The sequence below is a fragment of the Chiloscyllium plagiosum genome, unplaced genomic scaffold (genome assembly GCF_037043375.1).
Source record: "Chiloscyllium plagiosum isolate Xiang-an unplaced genomic scaffold, Cpla_swu_hap1 HiC_scaffold_44, whole genome shotgun sequence".
In the NCBI taxonomy this organism is placed as follows: Eukaryota; Metazoa; Chordata; class Chondrichthyes; order Orectolobiformes; family Hemiscylliidae; genus Chiloscyllium; species Chiloscyllium plagiosum.
The window spans coordinates 2,577,698-2,599,751 of record NW_028270182.1 but is presented as its reverse complement, the minus strand read 5'-3'; the positions used below and the strand labels follow the sequence as shown (position 1 = coordinate 2,599,751).

At 52.0% G+C, this 22,054-nt stretch overlaps 1 protein-coding gene across 1 annotated transcript in view; it reads right to left on the bottom strand.

Moving 5' to 3' along the window:
• The window catches only part of dnah2 (dynein, axonemal, heavy chain 2), a 380,569-nt gene that overhangs the window by 357,118 nt on the left and 1,397 nt on the right, over positions 1-22,054 (bottom strand). Inside the window, exons 2-7 of the mRNA XM_087982834.1 lie at positions 21,243-21,390; positions 13,467-13,519; positions 9,612-9,782; positions 8,914-9,142; positions 6,829-6,939; positions 2,133-2,371 (exon numbers count right to left, since the gene is read on the bottom strand). Coding sequence (XP_087838960.1) covers positions 2,133-2,371; positions 6,829-6,939; positions 8,914-9,142; positions 9,612-9,782; positions 13,467-13,519; positions 21,243-21,372 — 933 coding nt within the window. The 5' untranslated portion in view covers positions 21,373-21,390. The remainder of the gene's footprint in view (positions 1-2,132; positions 2,372-6,828; positions 6,940-8,913; positions 9,143-9,611; positions 9,783-13,466; positions 13,520-21,242; positions 21,391-22,054) is intronic.

Below are 22,054 nucleotides of genomic sequence, written 5' to 3'. Positions count from 1 at the left end.
CTTAGTAGCCACACACGCAGACAACAAGCAACATGAATTCGACTGGGACAACACTACTATCATAGGGCAAGCCAGACAGAGAACAGCCAGGGAATTCCTAGAGGCATGGCATTCATCCACAAACTCCATCAACAAACACATCGACATGGACCCAATATACCAACCACTACAGCCATCAGCTGAAACTGACAACCGGAAGCGGCAGGGACAGACCACTATAAACACCGGAGGAAACATCAAAGAAGCGCTTCGCAGGAGGCTCCCAAGCACTGATGATGTCGCCTAGTCAGGGGACGAAACGTTTGCAACAAAAACTTCCAGCTCAGCGAACAGAACAACAACGAGCACCCGAGCTACAAATCTTCGCACAAACTTTGAACTGTAATAGGAGATTAGCGATCACTGCACGCTGAGCTGACTCTCTCTGCCCAGACTGTAATAGGATCTCAGCGATCACTGCACGCTGAGCTGACTCTCTCTGCCCAGACTGTAATAGGAGCTCAGCGATCACTGCACGCTGCGTTGGCTCTCTCTGCTGGGACTGTAATAGGAGCTCAGCGATCACTGCACGCTGAGCTGACTCTCCCTGCCCAGACTGTAATAGGATCTCAGCGATCACTGCATGCTGCGCTGATTCTCTCTGCTGGGACTGTAATAGAAGCTCAGTGATCACTGCATGCTGCGCTGACTCTCTCGGCTGGGACTGTAATAGAAGCTCAGTGATCACTGCACGCTGCGCTGACTCTCTCTGCTGGGACTGTAATAGGAGCTCAGCGATCACTGCACGCTGCGATGACTCTCTCTGCTGGGACTGTAATAGGAGCTCAGCGATCACTGCACGCTGCGCTGACTCTCTCTGCTGGGACTGTAATAGGAGATTAGCGATCACTGCACGCTGCGCTGACTCTCTCTGCTGGGACTGTAATAGGAGTTCAGCGATCACTGCACGCTGAGCTGACTCTCTCTGCCCAGACTGTAATAGGATCTCAGCGATCACTGCACGCTGCGCTGACTCTCTCTGCTGGGACTGTAATAGAAGCTCAGCGATCACTGCACGCTGCGCTGACTCTCTCTGCTGGGACTGTAATAGAAGCTCAGCGATCACTGCACGCTGCGCTGACTCTCTCTGCTGGGACTGTAATAGGAGCTCAGCGATCACTGCACGCTGCGCTGACTCTCTCTGCTGGGACTGTAATAGGAGATTAGCGATCACTGCACGCTGCGCTGACTCTCTCTGCTGGGACTGTAATAGGAGTTCAGCGATCACTGCACGCTGAGCTGACTCTCTCTGCCCAGACTGTAATAGGATCTCAGCGATCACTGCACGCTGAGCTGACTCTCTCTGCTGGGACTGTAATAGGATCTCAGCGATCACTGCATGCTGCGCTGACTCTCTCTGCTGGGACTGTAATAGAAGCTCAGCGATCACTGCACGCTGCGCTGACTCTCTCTGCTGGGACTGTAATAGGATCTCAGCGATCACTGCACGCTGCGCTGACTCTCTCTGCTGGGACTGTAATAGAAGCTCAGCGATCACTGCACGCTGCGCTGACTCTCTCTGCTGGGACTGTAATAGAAGCTCAGCGATCACTGCACGCTGAGCTGACTCTCTCTGCTGGGACTGTAATAGAAGCTCAGCGATCACTGCACGCTGCGCTTACTCTCTCTGCTGGGACTGTAATAGGAGCTCAGCGATCACTGCACGCTGCGCTGACTCTCTCTGCTGGGACTGTAATAGGTGCTCAGCGATCACTGCATGCTGCGCTGACTCTCTCTGCTGGGACTGTAATAGGAGCTCAGCGATCACTGCACGCTGCGATGACTCTCTCTGCTGGGACTGTAATAGGAGCTCAGCGATCACTGCACGCTGCGCTGACTCTCTCTGCTGGGACTGTAATAGGAGTTCAGCAATCACTGCATGCTGCGCTGACTCACTCTGCTGGGACTGTAATAGGAGCTCAGTGATCACTGCACGCTGAGCTGACTCGCTCTGATGGCCACGGCAGAGTTCAGTAACTTGCACAGGCTGGCAATCACTCCCTGAAGCTGTCAGTCCTTTGCAAAGTTATCACCCGCTGAACGATAAAGGCAGTTATCAGGCAACCATTATATAAAGTCTAGCTTAGACGTACCTGGATAAGCTTGGCTAGTTTGAGAAAGGGACCAATGTAAGAGGATTTGGAAAGTTCAAGGATAGACTGGATGTGTTTGACACCGGCTTTATCCAGTTGGAAACCAATCCCCGACAGATCATCACACCGGTTGCGCCAGAAGTCAATCTCATCCAGTGGTCCCGAGATCTCGCCTGTCTCTACAGCCTCCTGTGCACTTAGTACATCTTTAATCTGACGAGTCCAGTGAACAACAGCAGCTGAAAATTTAAGGGTATATATTAGATGCCCTTCTCAACACATTCAGTCATTATTGGCAAGAGAAAACACTTTCACTGAATGCCATCCCTTATATCTCCCAAACAGGAGCTGGAGAAAGCTATGCAGCCTCTTGAATCTCTAAGATTGGAGGAGGAGACCATTGAACCCCTCAAAACTGTTACACTGATTCTTTCTGAAGTTCCTCCATAATGAAATTTGCAGCCATTCAGTACACAATCAATAGTATTAATAGCAATGAAAGACATGATCAAACCAGTTTTAATAAAATGTTTTAATTCGGTCAAATAAAGTTGGGTAAAGGTGGATTACACCAATAGAACCATTGGGTCATAGAAACAGACCATTCAGTCCAACTCATCCATACCAACCAGATATCTTACATTGATCTAGTCCCATTTTCCAGCACTTGGCCCATATCCCTCCAAATCCTTCCTATTCATATACCCATCCAGATGCCTTTTAAATGTTGTAATTGTACCAGCCTCCACCACTTCCTCTGGCAGCTCAGTCCATACACGTACCACCCTGTGTGTGAAAAAGTTGTCCCTTAGGTCTCTTTTATATCTTTCCCCTCTCACCCTAAACCTATGCCCTCTAGTTCTGGACTCCCCGACCCCAGTGAAAAGACTTTGCCTATTTATCCTATCCATGCCCTTCATGATTTTATAAACCTCTATAAGGTCACCCCTCAGCCTCCGACGTTCCAAGGAAAACAGCCCCAGCCTGTTCAGCCTCTCCCTGTAGCTCAAATCCTCCAACCCTGACAACATCCTTGTAAATCTTTTCTAAACTCTTTCAAGTTTCACAACATCTTTCCCATAGCAAGGAGATCAGAATTACACGCAATATTCCAACAATGGCCTAACCAATGTCCTGTACAGCCACAACATGACCTCCCAACCCCTGTACTTAACACTCTGACCAATAAAGGAAAGCATACCAAACACCTTCTTCACTATCCTGTCTACCAGCAACTCTACTTTCAAGGAGCTATGAACCTGCACTCCGAGGTCTCTTTGTTCAGCAACACTCCCTAGGACCTTAGCATTAAGTGTATAAGTCCTGCCCTGATTTGCCTTTCCAAAATGCAGCACCTCACATTTATCTGAATAAAACTCCATCTGCCACCTCACAGCCCATTGGACCATCGGTCAAGATCCTGTTGTACTCTAAAGTAACCTCCTTCGCTGTCCACTACATCTTCAATTTTTGTGTCATCTGCAAACTTACTAACCATACCTGCTATATTCACATCCAAATCATTTATATGAATGACTAACGGCAGTGGATTCAGCACCGATCCTTGTGGCATTCCACTGGTCACAGGCCTCCAGTCTGAAAAACAACCCACCACCACCACCCTCTGTCTTCTACCTTTGAGCCAGTTCTGTTTCTAAATGGCTAGTTTTTCCTCTATTCCGTAAGATCTAATCTTGCTCACCTGTCTCCCATGGGGAACCTTGTCGAACACCTTACTGAAGTCCATATAGATCACATCTACCGCTCTGCCCTTATCAGTCTTCTTCACTACTTCTTCAAAAACTGCAGTCATGTTTGTGAGACATGATTTCCCAAGCACAAAGCCATGTTGACTATCTCTCATCTTTCAGGAAACACCTCTGGGACACCCGGACCAACCAACCCAACCACCCTGTGGCTCAACACTTCAACTCCCCCTCCCATTCCACCAAGGATATGCAGGTCTTTGGACGCCTCCATCACCAGACCACAACAACACGACGGTTGGAGGAGGAGCGCCTCATCTTCCGCCTACGAACCCTCCAACCACAGGAGATGAACTCGGATTTCAACAGTTTCCTCATTTCCCCTCCCCCCACCTTGTCTCAGTCAAATCCATCGAACTCAGCACCGCCTTCCTAACCTGCAATCTTCTTCCTGACCTCTCCACCCCCACCCCAGTCTGACCTATCACCCTCACCTTGACCTCTTTCCACCTATCGCATTTCCAACGCCCCTCCCCCAGGTCCGTCCTCCCTACCATTTATCTTAGCCTGCTGGTCACACTTTCCTCATTCCTGAAGAAGGGCTTATGCCCGAAACGTCGATTCTCCTGTTCCCTGGATGCTGCCTGACCTGCTGCGCTGTTCCAGCAACACATTTTCAGCTATCTCTTGCCTTTCCAAATAAATGTACATCCTGTTCCACAGGATTCCTACCAATAGCTTGCCTCCCACTGATGTTAGGCTTACCAGTCTGTAGATCCCTGGCATTTCCTTACCACCTTTCTCAAATAGTGGCACCACGTTAGCTAACCTCCAGTCTTCCGGCACCTCACCTGTGATTATCGATGATACAAATATCTCAGCAAGGGGCCCAGCAATCACTTCCCTAGCTTCCCAGAGTTCTAGAATACACCTGATCAGGTCCTGGGCATTTATCCACTTTTACGAGTTATAAGACATTCAGCACCTCTCCCTCTGTAAAATGGACATTTTTCAAGGTGTTGCTAATTATTTCCTCACCTTCCCTATCTTCCGATGCAAAATACTCGTTTAGTATCTCCCCCATCCCCTGCAGGTCCACACATCGGCTGCCTTGCTGAGCTCTCCCTAGTTACCCTTTTGTCCTTAATGTATTTATAAAAACCCTTTGGATTCTCCGTAACTCTATTTGCCAAAGCTATCTCATATCCCCTTAACGCCCTTCTGATTTCCCTCTGCAGTATACTCCTACTGCCTTTATACCCTTCCAGGGATTCACTCGATCTCTGTTGTCTATACCAGACATATGCTTCCTTCTTATTCTTAACCAAAACTTCAAATTCTCTCATCATCCAGCATTCCCTATACTTTGCCCTTCACCCTAACAGGAACATACTGTATCTGGACTCTCGTTACCTCAGTTTTGATGGCTTCCCATTTTCCAGCTGTTTTGTTACTGGCGAAAATCTGCCCCCAGTTAACCTTTGAAAGTTCTTCCTAATACCATCAAAATTGGCCTTCCTTCAATTTAGAACTTCAACTTTCAGATCCAGTCTATCCTTTTGCATCACCATTTTAAAACTAATGGAATTATATTAATATTGCCTCAGGACCATCGGTATTCTCCTAACAAGGGCCGCAGCATGATAACTCATTGAAAGTTCCTCTGTCAGTACAGCTTTTCCTTGATAATGCACCAAGGTCCCAGCCCTAAATACTGTTCTCAGATTTCGAGCTGAATAAATACATTTTAAGGGGAATCTTTGAAGCAAGATGTGGGTAAAAGAATGGGATATGTTGATCAGTTGAGTCACAGACAGGTGTGACTTGAGAGATTAAACTTGAGCTGAATAAAGTATTGACATTCCGTAGACCAGATGTTATCTAGTCTAACATCGACATGGAGCTCAGGGTGCTTGTGGAGTGTAGATCCATATTTATGTTCAGAAATGCCTCCGAATTTTGAATACTCCAATTGCGTATGGTCTCCTTCCTATCAGAAAGATGTCGTGAAACTTGAAAGGGTTCAGAAAAGATTTACAAGGATGTTGCCAGGGTTGGAGGGTTTGAGCTACAGGGAGAGGTTGAACAGGCTGGGGCTGTTTTCCCTGGAGCGGCGGAGCCTGAGGGGTGACCTAATAGAGGTTTATAAAATCATGAGGCGTATGGATCGGGTAAATAGACAAAGTCTTTTCACTGGGGTGGGGGAGTCCAGAACTAGAGGGCATAGGTTCAGCGTGGGAGGGGAAAGATATAAAAGAGACCTCAGGGGCAACTTTTTCACACAGAGGGTGGTGTGTGTATGGAATGAGCTGCCAGAGGAAATGGTGGAGGCAGGTACAATTACAGCATTTAAACGGCATCTGGATGGGTATATGAATATGGGATATGGGCCGGGTGCTGGCAGGTGAGATTGGGTTGGGATATCTGGTCTGCATGGACGAGCTGGACCGAAGGGTCTGTTCCGTGCTGTAATTCTTAATAACTCTATGCGGCTCCCAATGGAAGTACCGATTACAGTTCCACCAGCAGTGAATGACCAGTTAATAGCTGACATGGTGGCTCAGTGGATAGTATTGCTATCTCACAGTGCCAAGGACCCAGGTTTGATTCCCTCCTTGGGCGACTGTCCGTGTGGAGTTTGCACATTCTCCCTGTGTCTGCATGGGTTTCCTCCAGGATTCTTCCCACAGTCACAAAGATGTGCAGAGCAGGTGAATTGCCCATGCTAAATTGCCCATGGTATTAGGTGTATTAGTTAGGGGTAGATGTAGGGGAATAGGTCTGGGTGGGTTACTCTTCGGAGGGTCGGTGTGGACTTGTTCAGCTAAATGGCCCGTTTCCACACTGGAGGGAATGTCATGTAATCTGTAGGTGTACCATCAGATAGATAACTTCTTAACACAGATTCAACGTCTCAGGAAAGCAAATGGGCAATGCTGATTGTAAAATAGTCACCAAAGGTGACCAATCTTACTATAAGCTCTACTCACTTTCCAATCTCTGTACAAGCTCCTTATCCAGCGCAACCTGATCAGGTGGCAAATTCATGCCCTCAAGTGGAATGTAGAGTACTGTGTGGCCATCCAGCTTGTAACGAGCATCTACAGAAAAGGGCAGGCACAGATCAAAGCTGAATACATTTTTTGCAATCCTGATGCCGTGAACAGTACCCACCCATCGGGTGAAGAAAGTGATTCTGTCTAGATGTCGGGGGAGAAGAGGATCAGGGTCCTAAGCTCACCTGCCAGCACTCACCACCTTCCAAATCAAGGATGGTCCCCAGGGGAAGTTACTAAGAGAAGGGTAGCACCTGCACAATAATAATGCAAGATGAGGGGCGAACATACTGACCCTCCAATAGTCCGACACTCCCTCAGCACTGACCCTCCGACAGTGCCCACTCCCTCAGCACTGACCCTCTGACAATGCAGCACTCCCTCAGCACTGATCCTCCAACAGTGCGGCGTTCCCTCAGCACTGACCCTCTGACAGTGCCCACTCCCTCAGCACTGATCCTCCGACAGTGCGGCGTTCCCTCAGCACTGACCCTCTGACAGTGCGGCGCTCCCTCAGCACTGACCCTCCGACAGTGCGACACTCCCTCAGCACTGACCCTCCGACAGTGCGGCGTTCCCTCAGCACTGACCCTCTGACAGTGCGGCGCTCCCTCAGCACTGACCCTCCGACAGTGCAGCACTCCCTCAGCACTGACCCTCTGACAATGCAGCACTCCCTCAGCACTGACCCTCTGACAATGCAGCACTCCCTCAGCACTGATCCTCCAACAGTGCAGCGCTCCCTCAGCACTGACCCTCCGACAGTGCGGCACTCCCTCAGCACTGACCCTCCGACAGTGCGGCACTCCCTCAGCACTGACCCTCCGACAGTGCGGCGCTCCCTCAGCACTGACCCTCCGACAGTCCGACACTCCCTCAGCACTGACCCTCCGACAGTGCGGCGTTCCCTCAGCACTGACCCTCCGACAGTGCGGCACTCCCTCAGCACTGACCCTCCGACAGTGCGGCACTCCCTCAGCACTGACCCTCCGACAGTGCGGCACTCCCTCAGCACTGACCCTCCGACAGTGCGGCACTCCCTCAGCACTGACCCTCCGACAGTGCGGCACTCCCTCAGCACTGACCCTCCGACAGTGCGGCACTCCCTCAGCACTGACCCTCCGACAGTGCGGCACTCCCTCAGCACTGACCCTCCGACAGTGCGGCACTCCCTCAGCACTGACCCTCCGACAGTGCGGCACTCCCTCAGCACTGACCCTCCGACAGTGCGGCACTCCCTCAGCACTGACCCTCCAACAGTGCGGCACTCCCTCAGCACTGACCCTCCGACAGTGCCCACTCCCTCAGCACTGACCCTCCGACAGTGCGGCACTCTCCAGCACTGACCCTCCGACAGTGCGGCACTCCCGCAGCCCTGACCCTCCGACAGTGCGGCACTCCCTCATCACTGACCCTCCAACAGTGCAGCGTTCCCTCAGCCCTGACCCTCCGACAGTGCGGCACTCCCTCAGCACTGACCCTCCGACAGTGCGGCGCTCCCTCAGCACTGACCCTCCGACAGTGCGGCGCTCCCTCAGCACTGACCCTCTGACAGTGTGGCACTCCCTCAGCCCTGACCCTCCGACAGTGTGGCACTCCCTCAGCCCTGACCCTCCGACAGTGCAGCACTCCCTCAGCATTGACCCTCCGACAGTGCAGCACTGCCTTAGCATTGATCCTCCGACAGTGCGGTGCTCCCTCAGCCCTGACCCCCCGACAGTGCAGCACTCCCTCAGCACTGACCCTCTGACAGTGTGGTGCTCCCTCTGCACTGACCCTCCGACAGTGTGGTGCTCCCTCAGTGCCGACCCTCTGACAGTGAAGAACTCCGTGAATAGTGACCTCTGGCAGTCCTGGCACCAACAGCTAGGTGAATACCTTTATGCCGATACAGGAGTTTGTTCAAACCCATGCCCCTTGGTTCAACAGCAGTGACAGGAATGCAACATGCTACACCCAGGCTGACACTGAGCAGCCATGCGGGCAGCCCAATGTTCTGTATATCTGATCAGATGGTACCTGTAAGGCTGGCAAGGAACTTGTGCAGATGTGCTGAAAAATTGTTCTTGAGACTGTCAGGCCACATTCGGTTTTCCAGGAACTGTGGAGCATAGATGCCCAGCATGTGCCTGAGCAGGCTCTCCAGGTAACCTCCCCGGATGGTTCCAAACTGAACAACGTGCACAAAGTTCTCCGCATCAATCTCAGTTTTCTCCTTACGGATGAAAAAAATGAGATGATCTGTGGGCTGTATGGGAAGACAGGAAGAAGATTCAGGCAGTCATAGAGCTTGCAGAGATTAACAGCTGCTTATTGTCAGGGAGGAGAGACACAGTCTTCTTTGGTGGTGATGGTGGTGGTGGGGGTTGACAGGGTGAGGCACAAAGCATGTGGAAGGGTTTAAGCATGAGGAACTTCAAATTAAAGATAGTACTTTCAGGGATGATGCCAGATCGCACTTCCTCACAGTAAGTGGAACGGATTTCAGGGACTCTCGCCCCACGCACCAAAATTACCTGGAGGTCAACTGAAAATATTTTTAAAGAACTCACATATTTTTGGTTGCTCAAAAGTATGAAGGGATGCAAAAGCAAGTTGGGTAAATGAAGTTAAGATGAAGAGAAGCACCCTGATGCCAATGGACAACAGTAAGTTGGAGGGGCTGAATGGCATCCGATCAGTTCTGATGAGTGTACCTGTTTGCATTGGAAACGTACGTGAGATGGGGTGCCAAGGTGCACCTGCAGTCCACTGAACTGATCCATGTGCACAGTCAGAACCCTCAGCTTTGTATCATAGATGAAGTCATCCAGAGTGTGCTCATATTCCTCTATCCACATCTCAGGCTGGAGATTCTCCAGAACCACACGGCTTTTAATGAGGTAATTCTGCGACAGAAAACACACAGTAAGGTTTGCTTTCAGGGATTTTTACGAAACATTAGACCTGGGCCCAGTCTTCCCACATCCAAAGGAATGCTAGCTGGGATCAGTCCCACTGTGTATCTGGTGCCAGGACACACACCGGGACCGGAGGTGCAAACCCTAGCACAGGAATAAGGGAATGCTGCAATGGGGAGGCGATGGCCTTTATCACTAGAATATTAACGGGAATTGGGTTCAATTCTAACCATGGCAATTTTAATTCAATAAAAAATCTGAAATTAAGAGTCTAATAATGAGCGTGAAATGGCTGTCATAGTCATAGAGATGTACAGCACAGAAATACACCCTTCAGTCCAACCCGTCCATGCCAACCAGATATCCCAACCCAATCTGGTCCCACCTGCCAGCACCCGGCCCATATCCCTCCAAACCCTTCCTATTCATATACCCATCCAAATGCCTCTTAAATGTTACAATTGTACCAGCCTCCACCACTTCCTCTGGCAGCTCATTCCATACATGTACCACCCTCTGCGTGAAAAAGTTGCCCCTTAGGTCTCTTTTATATCTTTCCCCTCTCACCCTAAACCTATGCCCTCTAGTTCTGGACTCCCCGACACCAGGGAAAAGACTTTGTCTATTTACCCTATCCATGCCCCTCATGATTTTATAAACCTCTTTAAGGTCACCCCTCAGCCTCTGACGCTCCAGGGAAAACAGCTCCAGCCTGTTCAGCCTCTCCCTGTAGCTCAGATCCTCCAACCCTGGCAACATCCTTGTAAATCTTTTCTGAACACTTTCAAATTTCACAACATCTTTCCAATAGGAAGGAGACCAGAATTGCATGCAATATTCCAAAAGTGGCCTCACCATGAGCCGCAACATGACCTCCCAACTCCTGTACTCAGTACTCTGACCAATAAAGGAAAGCATACCAAACGCCTTCTTCACTATCCTACCTACCTGCGACTTCACTTTCAAGGAGCTGTGAACCTGCATTCCAAGGTCTCATGGTTCAGCAACACTAAAATGTATAAGCCCTGCTAAGATTTGCTTTCCCAAAATGCAGCACCTCACATTTATCTGAGTTAAACTCCACCTGCCACTTCTCAGCCCATTGGCCCATCTGATCAAGATCCCGTTGTAAGCTGAGGTAACCTTCTTCACTGTGGACTAGAACTCCTTACTGAAGTCCATATAGATCACATCTACCACTCTGCCCTCATCAATCCTCTTTGTTACTTCTTCAAAAAACTCAATCAAGTTTGTAAAGCATCTTCTCCCAAGGACAAAGCCATGTTGACTATCTCTCATCAATCCTTGCCTTTCCAAATAAATGTACATCCTGTTCCACAGGATTCCTACCAATAGCTTGCCTCCCACTGATGTCAGGCTTACCGGTCTGTAGATCCCTGGCATTTTCTTACCACCTTTCTCAAATAGTGGCACCAAGTTAGCTAACCTCCAGTCTTCCGGCACCTCACCTGTGACTATCGATTATACAAATATCTCAGTAAGAGGCCCAGCAATCACTTCCCTAGCTTCCCACAGAGTTCCAGGATACACCTGATCAGGTCCTGGGGATTTACCCACTTTTATGCGTTTTAAGACATCCAGCAGTTCCTCCTCTGGTTCACTAATGCCCTTTTGGAAAGGAAATCTGCCATCCATATCTCGTCTGGCCTACATGTGCCTCCTGACACCCAGCGATGTGGTTGCTCTTAACCTCGCTCATATACAGGTGATGGGCATCAACTGGAGATTCATTTATGCACCTCCAAAAAGGAACGATCCAAAATGTATGGTCATGCCGTGCAGTGTCCCTATCAATGGACAGCAAGGTCCATGTTCAAATCCCATCTCAAGTTGTGTTGGATATAGAGGTATATCATAACATATCCAAACAGTTTGATGAAAGAAAAAATTATAAAGAGGTACAGGCTGAAATTCTGGTTACTGGATTAGAACGCACATCCGTATAGGGAGTCTCATGTTATAGATAAATGTTTATGACGGTTTGGTCACTTATCGCCTTGCTGTTCATGGGACTGAAGAATAAATTGCCACAAACTTTCTTCCAAAATAATTTCAACATCAGCTCAAAAGAAGTCCATAACTTGGAAAGGTGTTGAGGCACCCGAAGGATGCATTCAGGTCACACTGACTCAACAAAACCTCAATTTTAAAGTATTCAATTTTCAAAATACTCTCCTATAACCCTTTACATCTCTGACATGTTTCAAGGCCATCACCCCTCCCTATCTCTGTAACCCCTCCAGCCCCTACACCCCCTCCCTATCTCTGTAACCCCCTCCAGCCCCTACACCCCCTCCCTATCTCTGTAACCCCCTCCAGCCCCTACACCCCCTCCCTATCTCTGTAACCCCCTCCAGCCCCTACACCCCCTCCCTATCTCTGTAACCCCCTCCAGCCCCTACACCCCCTCCCTATCTCTGTAACCCCCTCCAGCCCCTACACCCCCTCCCTATCTCTGTAACCCCCTCCAGCCCCTACACCACCTCCCTATCTCTGTAACCCCTCCAGCCCCTACACCACCTCCCTATCTCTGTAACCCCCTCCAGCCACTACACCACCTCCCTATCTCTGTAACCCCCTCCAGCCACTACACCACCTCCCTATCTCTGTAACCCCTCCAGCCCCTACACCCCCTCCCTATCTCTGTAACCCCCTCCAGCCGCTACACCCCCTCCCTATCTCTGTAACCCCCTCCAGCCCCTACACCACCTCCCTATCTCTGTAACCCCCTCCAGCCACTACACCCCCTCCCTATCTCTGTAACCCCCTCCAGCCACTACACCCCCTCCCTATCTCTGTAACCCCCTCCAGACCCTACACCCCTCCCTATCTCTGTTACCTCCTCTAGCCCCTAGAGTCCTCCCTATCTGTCACCTCCTCCTGCCCTTGCAGCCTTCCATGATCTCGAACTTATACCTTGAATCCAAGGGATAAATTAAACAGTGCATTTACACAAACTTAGGTTGCAGTCACTGATTTTAGAAGGTTCCGAGATGTTTTGATCAAAAATGTGAAGGTATCACCGGAACTAGGAAGGGTGAATAACAAGAAATTATTTCAGCTGTTCAGTCAGTCCAGGACGGGGGGAAGAGTTTATAAATTATTCAGGTGTGGAATTAGGAACCAGTTCGACACATTAAACATGGAGGAAATCCAGAGAACTCTTCTGAAAGCCACAATTAATGCTTGATCAATTGTAAATTATAAAATTAAGAATGAAAGATGTTTGTGTTAAGGGATATGCACATTAGCCACAATCTCAGAGTGGCAGAACAAGCTTGAAGAATAAAATGGACTTGCCCTGTTCTTACATGCCTGCAGATCTCTGCACTCGTATTATTTTGACACCCCCCCCCCACTTGCTTACCATCACTACACCATTGCCAGATGTGCATTTAGCTGACTGGGCCCGAAGCTGGAATCCCCTCTCCAAACCTCCCCACCTCACTTTACTCCTTTAAAACACTCCATACTATCAACCCCCTTGGCTAAGCTTTCAGTCACCTGAGTTAATGGCTCCGATAAGCAAAGCAAAGTACTCAAGTGCTAGAGTTCTGAAATACAAACAAAGTGTAGGCTGTGGCCACAGAGAAAAGAAACAGCAGAGGAACTTATCCAAGGTCTCCTATCAGCACCCACACATACACTCACCAGACTGCCTCCCGAGTAGCGCCTGAATTCTCGGAGTTCATCTTCTCTCACTTCTATTTATGCAAGAAACAGCAGAAAACAAACAAAGTAAAACACGAGGCTGGGAATACATGAGTTCAAAATTCACTCACTCACTGTATAACGTAAGAAATCCCAAAAATTCATCAGCTCCAGCATGACGCTCAACCACAAACCTCAGGACAGTCTCCACTCCTGATGTGAAACAGCACATTGCACATTTATAAAACAAACAGTGAGACTTATATTTCTAAAGCACTTTTACACCTGGTAAGATAAGTTTCTCAAAGGGCGGTGACTATTCCAGTGGAAGCTCATGATGCTACCATCTGCATTGTGATCCTCACTAGATCATTTGTTACAGCCATAGACATTCGGGGAAAGATCTTAGCCCAGGAACCTCAGACTCAGCACTGACCCTCTGACAGTGCGGTACTGACTCAGCGCTGACCCTCTGACAGTGCGGTACTGACTCAGCACTGACGCTCTGACACTGCGGTACTGACTCAGCGTTGACCCTCCGACAGTGTGGTACTGACTCAGCACTGACCCTCTGACAGTGCGGTACTGACTCAGCACTGACCCTCTGACAGTGCGGTACTGACTCAGCACTGACGCTCTGACAGTGCGGTACTGACTCAGCGTTGACCCTCCGACAGTGTGGTACTGACTCAGCACTGACCCTCTGACAGTGCGGTACTGACTCAGCGTTGACCCTCCGACAGTGTGGTACTGACTCAGCACTGACCCTCTGACAGTGCGGTACTGACTCAGCGTTGACCCTCCGACAGTGTGGTACTGACTCAGCACTGACCCTCTGACAGTGCGGTACTGACTCAGCGTTGACCCTCCGACAGTGCGGTACTGACTCAGCGTTGACCCTCCGACAGTGCGGTACTGACTCAGCGCTGACCCTCCAACAGTGTGGTACTGACTCAGTGCTGACCCTCCCACATAACAACACCCCTCAGCACTGACCCTCCCACAGTGCGGTCTGACTCAGCGCTGACCCTTCGACAGTGCAGCACTCCCTCAGCGCTGACCTTCCGACAGTGCAGTACTGACTCAGCGCTGACCCTCCGACAGTGCAGTACTGACTCAGTGCTGACCCTCCCACAGTGCAATACTGACTCAGTGCTGACCCTCCCACATAATAACACTCCTCAGCACTGACCCTCCGACAGTGCGGCACTCCCTCAGCACTGACCCTCCGACAGAGCGGCACTCCCTCAGCATTGACCCTCTGACAGTGCGGCACTCCCTCAGCGCTGACCCTCCGACAGTGCAGTACTGACTCAGTGCTGACCCTCCGACAGTGCAATACTGACTCAGCGCTGACCCTCCGACAGTGTAGTACTGACTCAGCGCTGACCCTCCGACAGTGTGGTACTGACTCAGTGCTGACCCTCCGACAGTGCAGTACTGACTCAGCGCTGACCCTCCGACAGTGTAGTACTGACTCAGTGCTGACCCTCCGACAGTGTAGTACTGACTCAGCGCTGACCCTCCGACAGTGCAGTACTGACTCAACGCTGACCCTCCCACATAACAACACTCCTCAGCGCTGACCCTCCGACAGTGTAGTACTGACTCAGCGCTGACCGTCCGACAGTGTAGTACTGACTCAGCGCTGACCCTCCGACAGTGCAGTACTGACTCAGCGCTGACCCTCCGACAGTGTAGTACTGACTCAGTGCTGACCCTCCGACAGTGTAGTACTGACTCAGCGCTGACCCTCCGACAGTGCAGTACTGACTCAGCGCTGACCCTCCCACATAACAACACTCCTCAGCGCTGACCCTCCGACAGTGCAGTACTGACTCAGCGCTGACCCTCCCACATAACAACACTCCTCAGCGCTGACCCTCCGACAGTGCAGTACTGACTCAGCGCTGACCCTCCGACAGTGTAGTACTGACTCAGTGCTGACCCTCCGACAGTGTAGTACTGACTCAGCGCTGACCCTCCGACAGTGTAGTACTGACTCAGCGCTGACCCTCCGACAGTGCAATACTGACTCAGCGCTGACCCTCCGACAGTGTAGTACTGACTCAGCGCTGACCCTCCGACAGTGTAGTACTGACTCAGCGCTGACCCTCCGACAGTGTAGTACTGACTCAGCGCTGACCCTCCGACAGTGCAGTACTGACTCAGCGCTGACCCTCCGACAGTGCAGTACTGACTCAGCGCTGACCCTCCGACAGTGCGGTACTGACTCAGCGCTGACCCTCCGACAGTGTAGTACTGACTCAGCGCTGACCCTCCGACAGTGTAGTACTGACTCAGCGCTGACCCTCCGACAGTGTAGTACTGACTCAGCGCTGACCCTCCGACAGTGTGGTACTGACTCAGCGCTGACCCTCCGACAGTGTAGTACTGACTCAGCGCTGACCCTCCGACAGTGTAGTACTGACTCAGCGCTGACCCTCCGACAGTGTAGTACTGACTCAGCGCTGACCCTCCGAATGTGCAGTACTGACTCAGCGCTGACCCTCCGACAGTGTAGTACTGACTCAGCGCTGACCCTCCGACAGTGTAGTACTGACTCAGCGCTGACCCTCCGACAGTGTAGTACTGACTCAGCGCTGACCCTCCGAATGTGCAGTACTGACTCAGCGCTGACCCTCCGACAGTGCGGTACTGACTCAGTGCTGACCCTCCGACAGTGTAGTACTGACTCAGCGCTGACCCTCCGACAGTGTAGTACTGACTCAGCGCTGACCCTCCGACAGTGTGGTACTGACTCAGCGCTGACCCTCCGACAGTGTGGTACTGACTCAGCGCTGACCCTCCGACAGTGTAGTACTGACTCAGCGCTGACCGTCCGACAGTGTAGTACTGACTCAGCGCTGACCCTCCGACAGTGCAGTACTGACTCAGCGCTGACCCTCCGACAGTGTAGTACTGACTCAGTGCTGACCCTCCGACAGTGTAGTACTGACTCAGCGCTGACCCTCCGACAGTGCAGTACTGACTCAACGCTGACCCTCCCACATAACAACACTCCTCAGCGCTGAGTCTCCGACAGTGTAGTACTGACTCAGCGCTGACCGTCCGACAGTGTAGTACTGACTCAGTGCTGACCCTCCGACAGTGTAGTACTGACTCAGCGCTGACCCTCCGACAGTGCAGTACTGACTCAACGCTGACCCTCCCACATAACAACACTCCTCAGCGCTGACCCTCCGACAGTGTAGTACTGACTCAGCGCTGACCGTCCGACAGTGTAGTACTGACTCAGCGCTGACCCTCCGACAGTGCAGTACTGACTCAACGCTGACCCTCCCACATAACAACACTCCTCAGCGCTGACCCTCCGACAGTGTAGTACTGACTCAGCGCTGACCCTCCGACAGTGCAGTACTGACTCAACGCTGACCCTCCCACATAACAACACTCCTCAGCGCTGACCCTCCGACAGTGCAGTACTGACTCAGCGCTGACCCTCCGACAGTGTAGTACTGACTCAGCGCTGACCCTCCGACAGTGTAGTACTGACTCAGCGCTGACCCTCCGACAGTGTAGTACTGACTCAGCGCTGACCCTCCGACAGTGTAGTACTGACTCAGCGCTGACCCTCCGACAGTGTAGTACTGACTCAGTGCTGACCCTCCGACAGTGTAGTACTGACTCAGTGCTGACCCTCCGACAGTGTAGTACTGACTCAGTGCTGACCCTCCGACAGTGTAGTACTGACTCAGCGCTGACCCTCCGACAGTGTAGTACTGACTCAGCGCTGACCCTCCGACAGTGTAGTACTGACTCAGCGCTGACCCTCCGACAGTGCAGTACTGACTCAGCGCTGACCCTCCGACAGTGTAGTACTGACTCAGCGCTGACCCTCCGACAGTGTAGTACTGACTCAGCGCTGACCCTCCGACAGTGCAGTACTGACTCAGCGCTGACCCTCCGACAGTGCAGTACTGACTCAGCGCTGACCCTCCGACAGTGTAGTACTGACTCAGCGCTGACCCTCCGACAGTGTAGTACTGACTCAGCGCTGACCCTCCGACAGTGCAGTACTGACTCAGCGCTGACCCTCCGACAGTGCAGTACTGACTCAGCGCTGACCCTCCGACAGTGTAGTACTGACTCAGTGCTGACCCTCCGACAGTGTAGTACTGACTCAGTGCTGACCCTCCGACAGTGTAGTACTGACTCAGTGCTGACCCTCCGACAGTGTAGTACTGACTCAGTGCTGACCCTCCGACAGTGTAGTACTGACTCAGTGCTGACCCTCCGACAGTGTAGTACTGACTCAGCGCTGACCCTCCGACAGTGCAGTACTGACTCAGCGCTGACCCTCCGACAGTGTGGTACTGACTCAGTGCTGACCCTCCGACAGTGTAGTACTGACTCAGTGCTGACCCTCCGACAGTGTAGTACTGACTCAGCGCTGACCCTCCGACAGTGTAGTACTGACTCAGCGCTGACCGTCCGACAGTGCAGTACTGACTCAGCGCTGACCCTCCGACAGTGCAGTACTGACTCAGCGCTGACCCTCCGACAGTGTAGTACTGACTCAGTGCTGATCCTCCGACAGTGTAGTACTGACTCAGCGCTGACCCTCCGACAGTGCAGTACTGACTCAACGCTGACCCTCCCACATAACAACACTCCTCAGCGCTGACCCTCCGACAGTGTGGTACTGACTCAGCGCTGACCCTCCGACAGTGCAGTACTGACTCAGCGCTGACCCTCCGACAGTGCAGTACTGACTCAGCGCTGACCCTCCGACAGTGTAGTACTGACTCAGCGCTGACCCTCCGACAGTGTAGTACTGACTCAGTGCTGACCCTCCGACAGTGTAGTACTGACTCAGTGCTGACCCTCCGACAGTGTGGTACTGACTCAGTGCTGACCCTCCGACAGTGTGGTACTGACTCAGTGCTGATCCTCCGACAGTGTAGTACTGACTCAGCGCTGACCCTCCGACAGTGCAGTACTGACTCAACGCTGACCCTCCCACATAACAACACTCCTCAGCGCTGACCCTCCGACAGTGTGGTACTGACTCAGCGCTGACCCTCCGACAGTGCAGTACTGACTCAGCGCTGACCCTCCGACAGTGCAGTACTGACTCAGCGCTGACCCTCCGACAGTGTAGTACTGACTCAGCGCTGACCCTCCGACAGTGCAGTACTGACTCAGCGCTGACCCTCCGACAGTGCAGTACTGACTCAACGCTGACCCTCCCACATAACAACACTCCTCAGTGCTGACCCTCCGACAGTGTGGTACTGACTCAGCGCTGACCCTCCGACAGTGCAGTACTGACTCAGCGCTGACCCTCCGACAGTGCAGTACTGACTCAGCGCTGACCCTCCGACAGTGTAGTACTGACTCAGCGCTGACCCTCCGACAGTGCAGTACTGACTCAGCGCTGACCCTCCGACAGTGCAGTACTGACTCAACGCTGACCCTCCCACATAACAACACTCCTCAGCGCTGACCCTCCGACAGTGTAGTACTGACTCAGCGCTGACCCGCCGACAGTGCGGTACTGACTCAGCGCTGACCCTCCGACAGTGCGGTACTGACTCAGCGCTGACCCTCCGACAGTGCGGTACTGACTCAGCGCTGACCCTCCGACAGTGCGGTACTGACTCAGCGCTGACCCTCCGACAGTGCAGTACTGACGCAGCGCTGGCCCTCCGACAGTGCGGTACTGACACAGCGCTGGCCCTCCGACAGTGCGGTACTGACGCAGCGCTGGCCCTCCGACAGTGCGGCACTGACGCAGCGCTGGCCCTCCGACAGTGCGGCACTGACGCAGCGCTGGCCCTCCGACAGTGCGGTACTGACGCAGCGCTGACCCTCCGACAGTGCGGTACTGACTCAGCGCTGACCCTCCGACAGTGCGGTACTGACTCAGCGCTGACCCTCCAACAGTGCGGTACTGACTCAGCGCTGACCCTCCGACAGTGCGGTACTGACTCAGCGCTGACCCTCCGACAGTGCGGTACTGACTCAGCGCTGACCCTCCGACAGTGCGGTACTGACTCAGCGCTGACCCTCCGACAATGTAGTACTGACTCAACGCTAACCCTCCCATATAACAACACTCCTCAGCACTGACCCTCCCACAGTGCCCTCTACCTCAGCACTGACCCTCCGACAGTGCGGCACTCCCTCAGCACTGACCCTCCGACAGTGCGGCACTCCCTCAGCCCTGACCCTCCGACAGTGCGGCGCTCCCTCAGCACTGGCCCTCCAACAGTGCAGCCCTCCGACAGCACTGACCCTCCGACAGTGCAGCAATCCCTCAGCACTGACCCTCCGACAGTGCGGCACTCCCTCAGCACTGACCCTCCGACAGTGCGGCACTCCCTCAGCACTGACCCTCCAACAGTGCGGCACTCCCTCAGCACTGACCCTCCAACAGTGCGGCACTCCCTCAGCACTGACCCTCCAACAGTGCGGCACTCCCTCAGCACTGACCCTCCAACAGTGCAGCAATCCCTCAGCACTGACCCTCCGACAGTGCGGCGCTCCCTCAGCACTGACCCTCCGACAGTGCGGCGCTCCCTCAGCACTGACCTTCCGACAGTGCCCACTCCCTCAGCACTGACCTTCCGACAGTGCGGCACTCCCTCAGCACTGACCCTCCAACAGTGCGGCACTCCCTCAGCACTGACCCTCCAACAGTGCAGCAATCCCTCAGCACTGACCCTCCGACAGTGCGGCGCTCCCTCAGCACTGACCCTCCGACAGTGCGGCGCTCCCTCAGCACTGACCCTCCGACAGTGCGGCGCTCCCTCAGCACTGACCTTCCGACAGTGCCCACTCCCTCAGCACTGACCTTCCGACAGTGCCCACTCCCTCAGCACTGACCTTCCGACAGTGCAGTTGATGCTGATCTGCAGTTCTCCATTGAGCAACACACACAGCCCAGATAGTCAACTACAAAAGCAATCATCCCAATACCCACAAACGGAGCATCATCAGCCACAACAATGCTGTAGCAGCAAGGAACTACGAGCAGAAGAAAAATACCTATGCAGCGTTTTCAAGAGCAGGTACCCAATAAACACTGTCCGCCAATTCTCAAACAACAAAACCAGAGACTCGAGCCACACTACCATACACCAGACTACTCTGACCCCTTGGCATCGTGGGAGCCCACGAACCCACCAACACACTGGAACAACTACTAGTGAACCCAAAAGACCATGTACCACAACCAGCAACATGAATGTCATATACAAAATATCCTGCAAGGACTGCAATACGCATTACATCAGACAGACCGGCAGGAAACTAGCCAGCAGGATACAGGAGCACCAACCAGCCACCAAAAGACATGATCAGCTATCACTCGTATCCTTACACACAGGCAAAGAGGGACACCACTTCAACTGGGACAATACATCCATTCCAAGACAGGCTAAACAGAGACATGCACAGGAATTCCTAGAAGCCTGGCATTCAAACCGGAACTCCATTAATAAACACATGGGAGTTGAACCCCATTTACCAATCACTGAGTAAAAGAACTGGAAATATCACCCACCTTAATGGACCAAGTCAAATAAACAGAAAGCGGGACAGAACATCAATGCTTCAACAGAGGCTCACTGATGATGTTACCTAGCATGGTGACAAAACATCTGAGAACAAACTTACCAGCTCAGCGAACAAACTCACAACCTGAACAAGATCTCATTATCTGTTCCAAGTGAACACAGCACCAACTGGTGTCAAGCACATTGTAATGTGTAAATTGGTCTCAATTCATTAACACGAGCTTCGCACTACCTGCCAGGATATCGGTCTCCCTTCCCCTGGGAGACTGGCTGAAATCTATTCCAGAACTATCAGACCGCCCAATGGAAACAGAGGATGTTTTGAGGCTGGGGCCTCGTGAAAAACTGCCGTGGCCCTCCATTTCTTCACTTCATATATCCTGCAATGAAAGAACATTGTATGACACTTTCATCTCCAGCCATTGTACATTCCCAATGAGAATTCACACAGCTCCCCAAACTATCCATCTCAGATAAGAGAAATGCAAAATAGGAATTCTGAACCTGTGCAGTCATTGTCCTCAAAGTGTTTCAGGGATACAGTGTAGAGGGAGCTTTATTCTGTCTGTAACCCCATCATGTCCCTGTCCTGAGAGTGTTTGATGGGAGAACACTGTAGAAGGAGCTTTACTCTGTATCTAACCCATTGTGTCCCTGTCCTGGGAGTATTTGATGGGGAGACCATGTAGAGGGAACTTTATTTGGTATCTAACCCCGTACCGTCCCTGTCCTGGGAGTGTTGAATGGAGGGACAGTGTAGAGGGAGCTTTATTCTGTATCCAACCTCCTGTTCAGTAAGTGTTTTATAGGGGACAGTACAGACAGAGCTTTACTCCGTACCTAAACCCATGCTTATCCTTGTCCTGGGAGATTTTGTTGGGGGGGGCGGACATTGCAAAGAAAGCTGTACTCTGTATCTAAACCTGTGCTGTCCCTACCCTGAAAATGTTTGATGGGGACAGTGTAGAAGGAGATTTACACTGCACCTGACCCTGTGCTGTCATTGTGTTGGGAGTGTTTGATGGGAGGGAGCGTAGAGAGAGA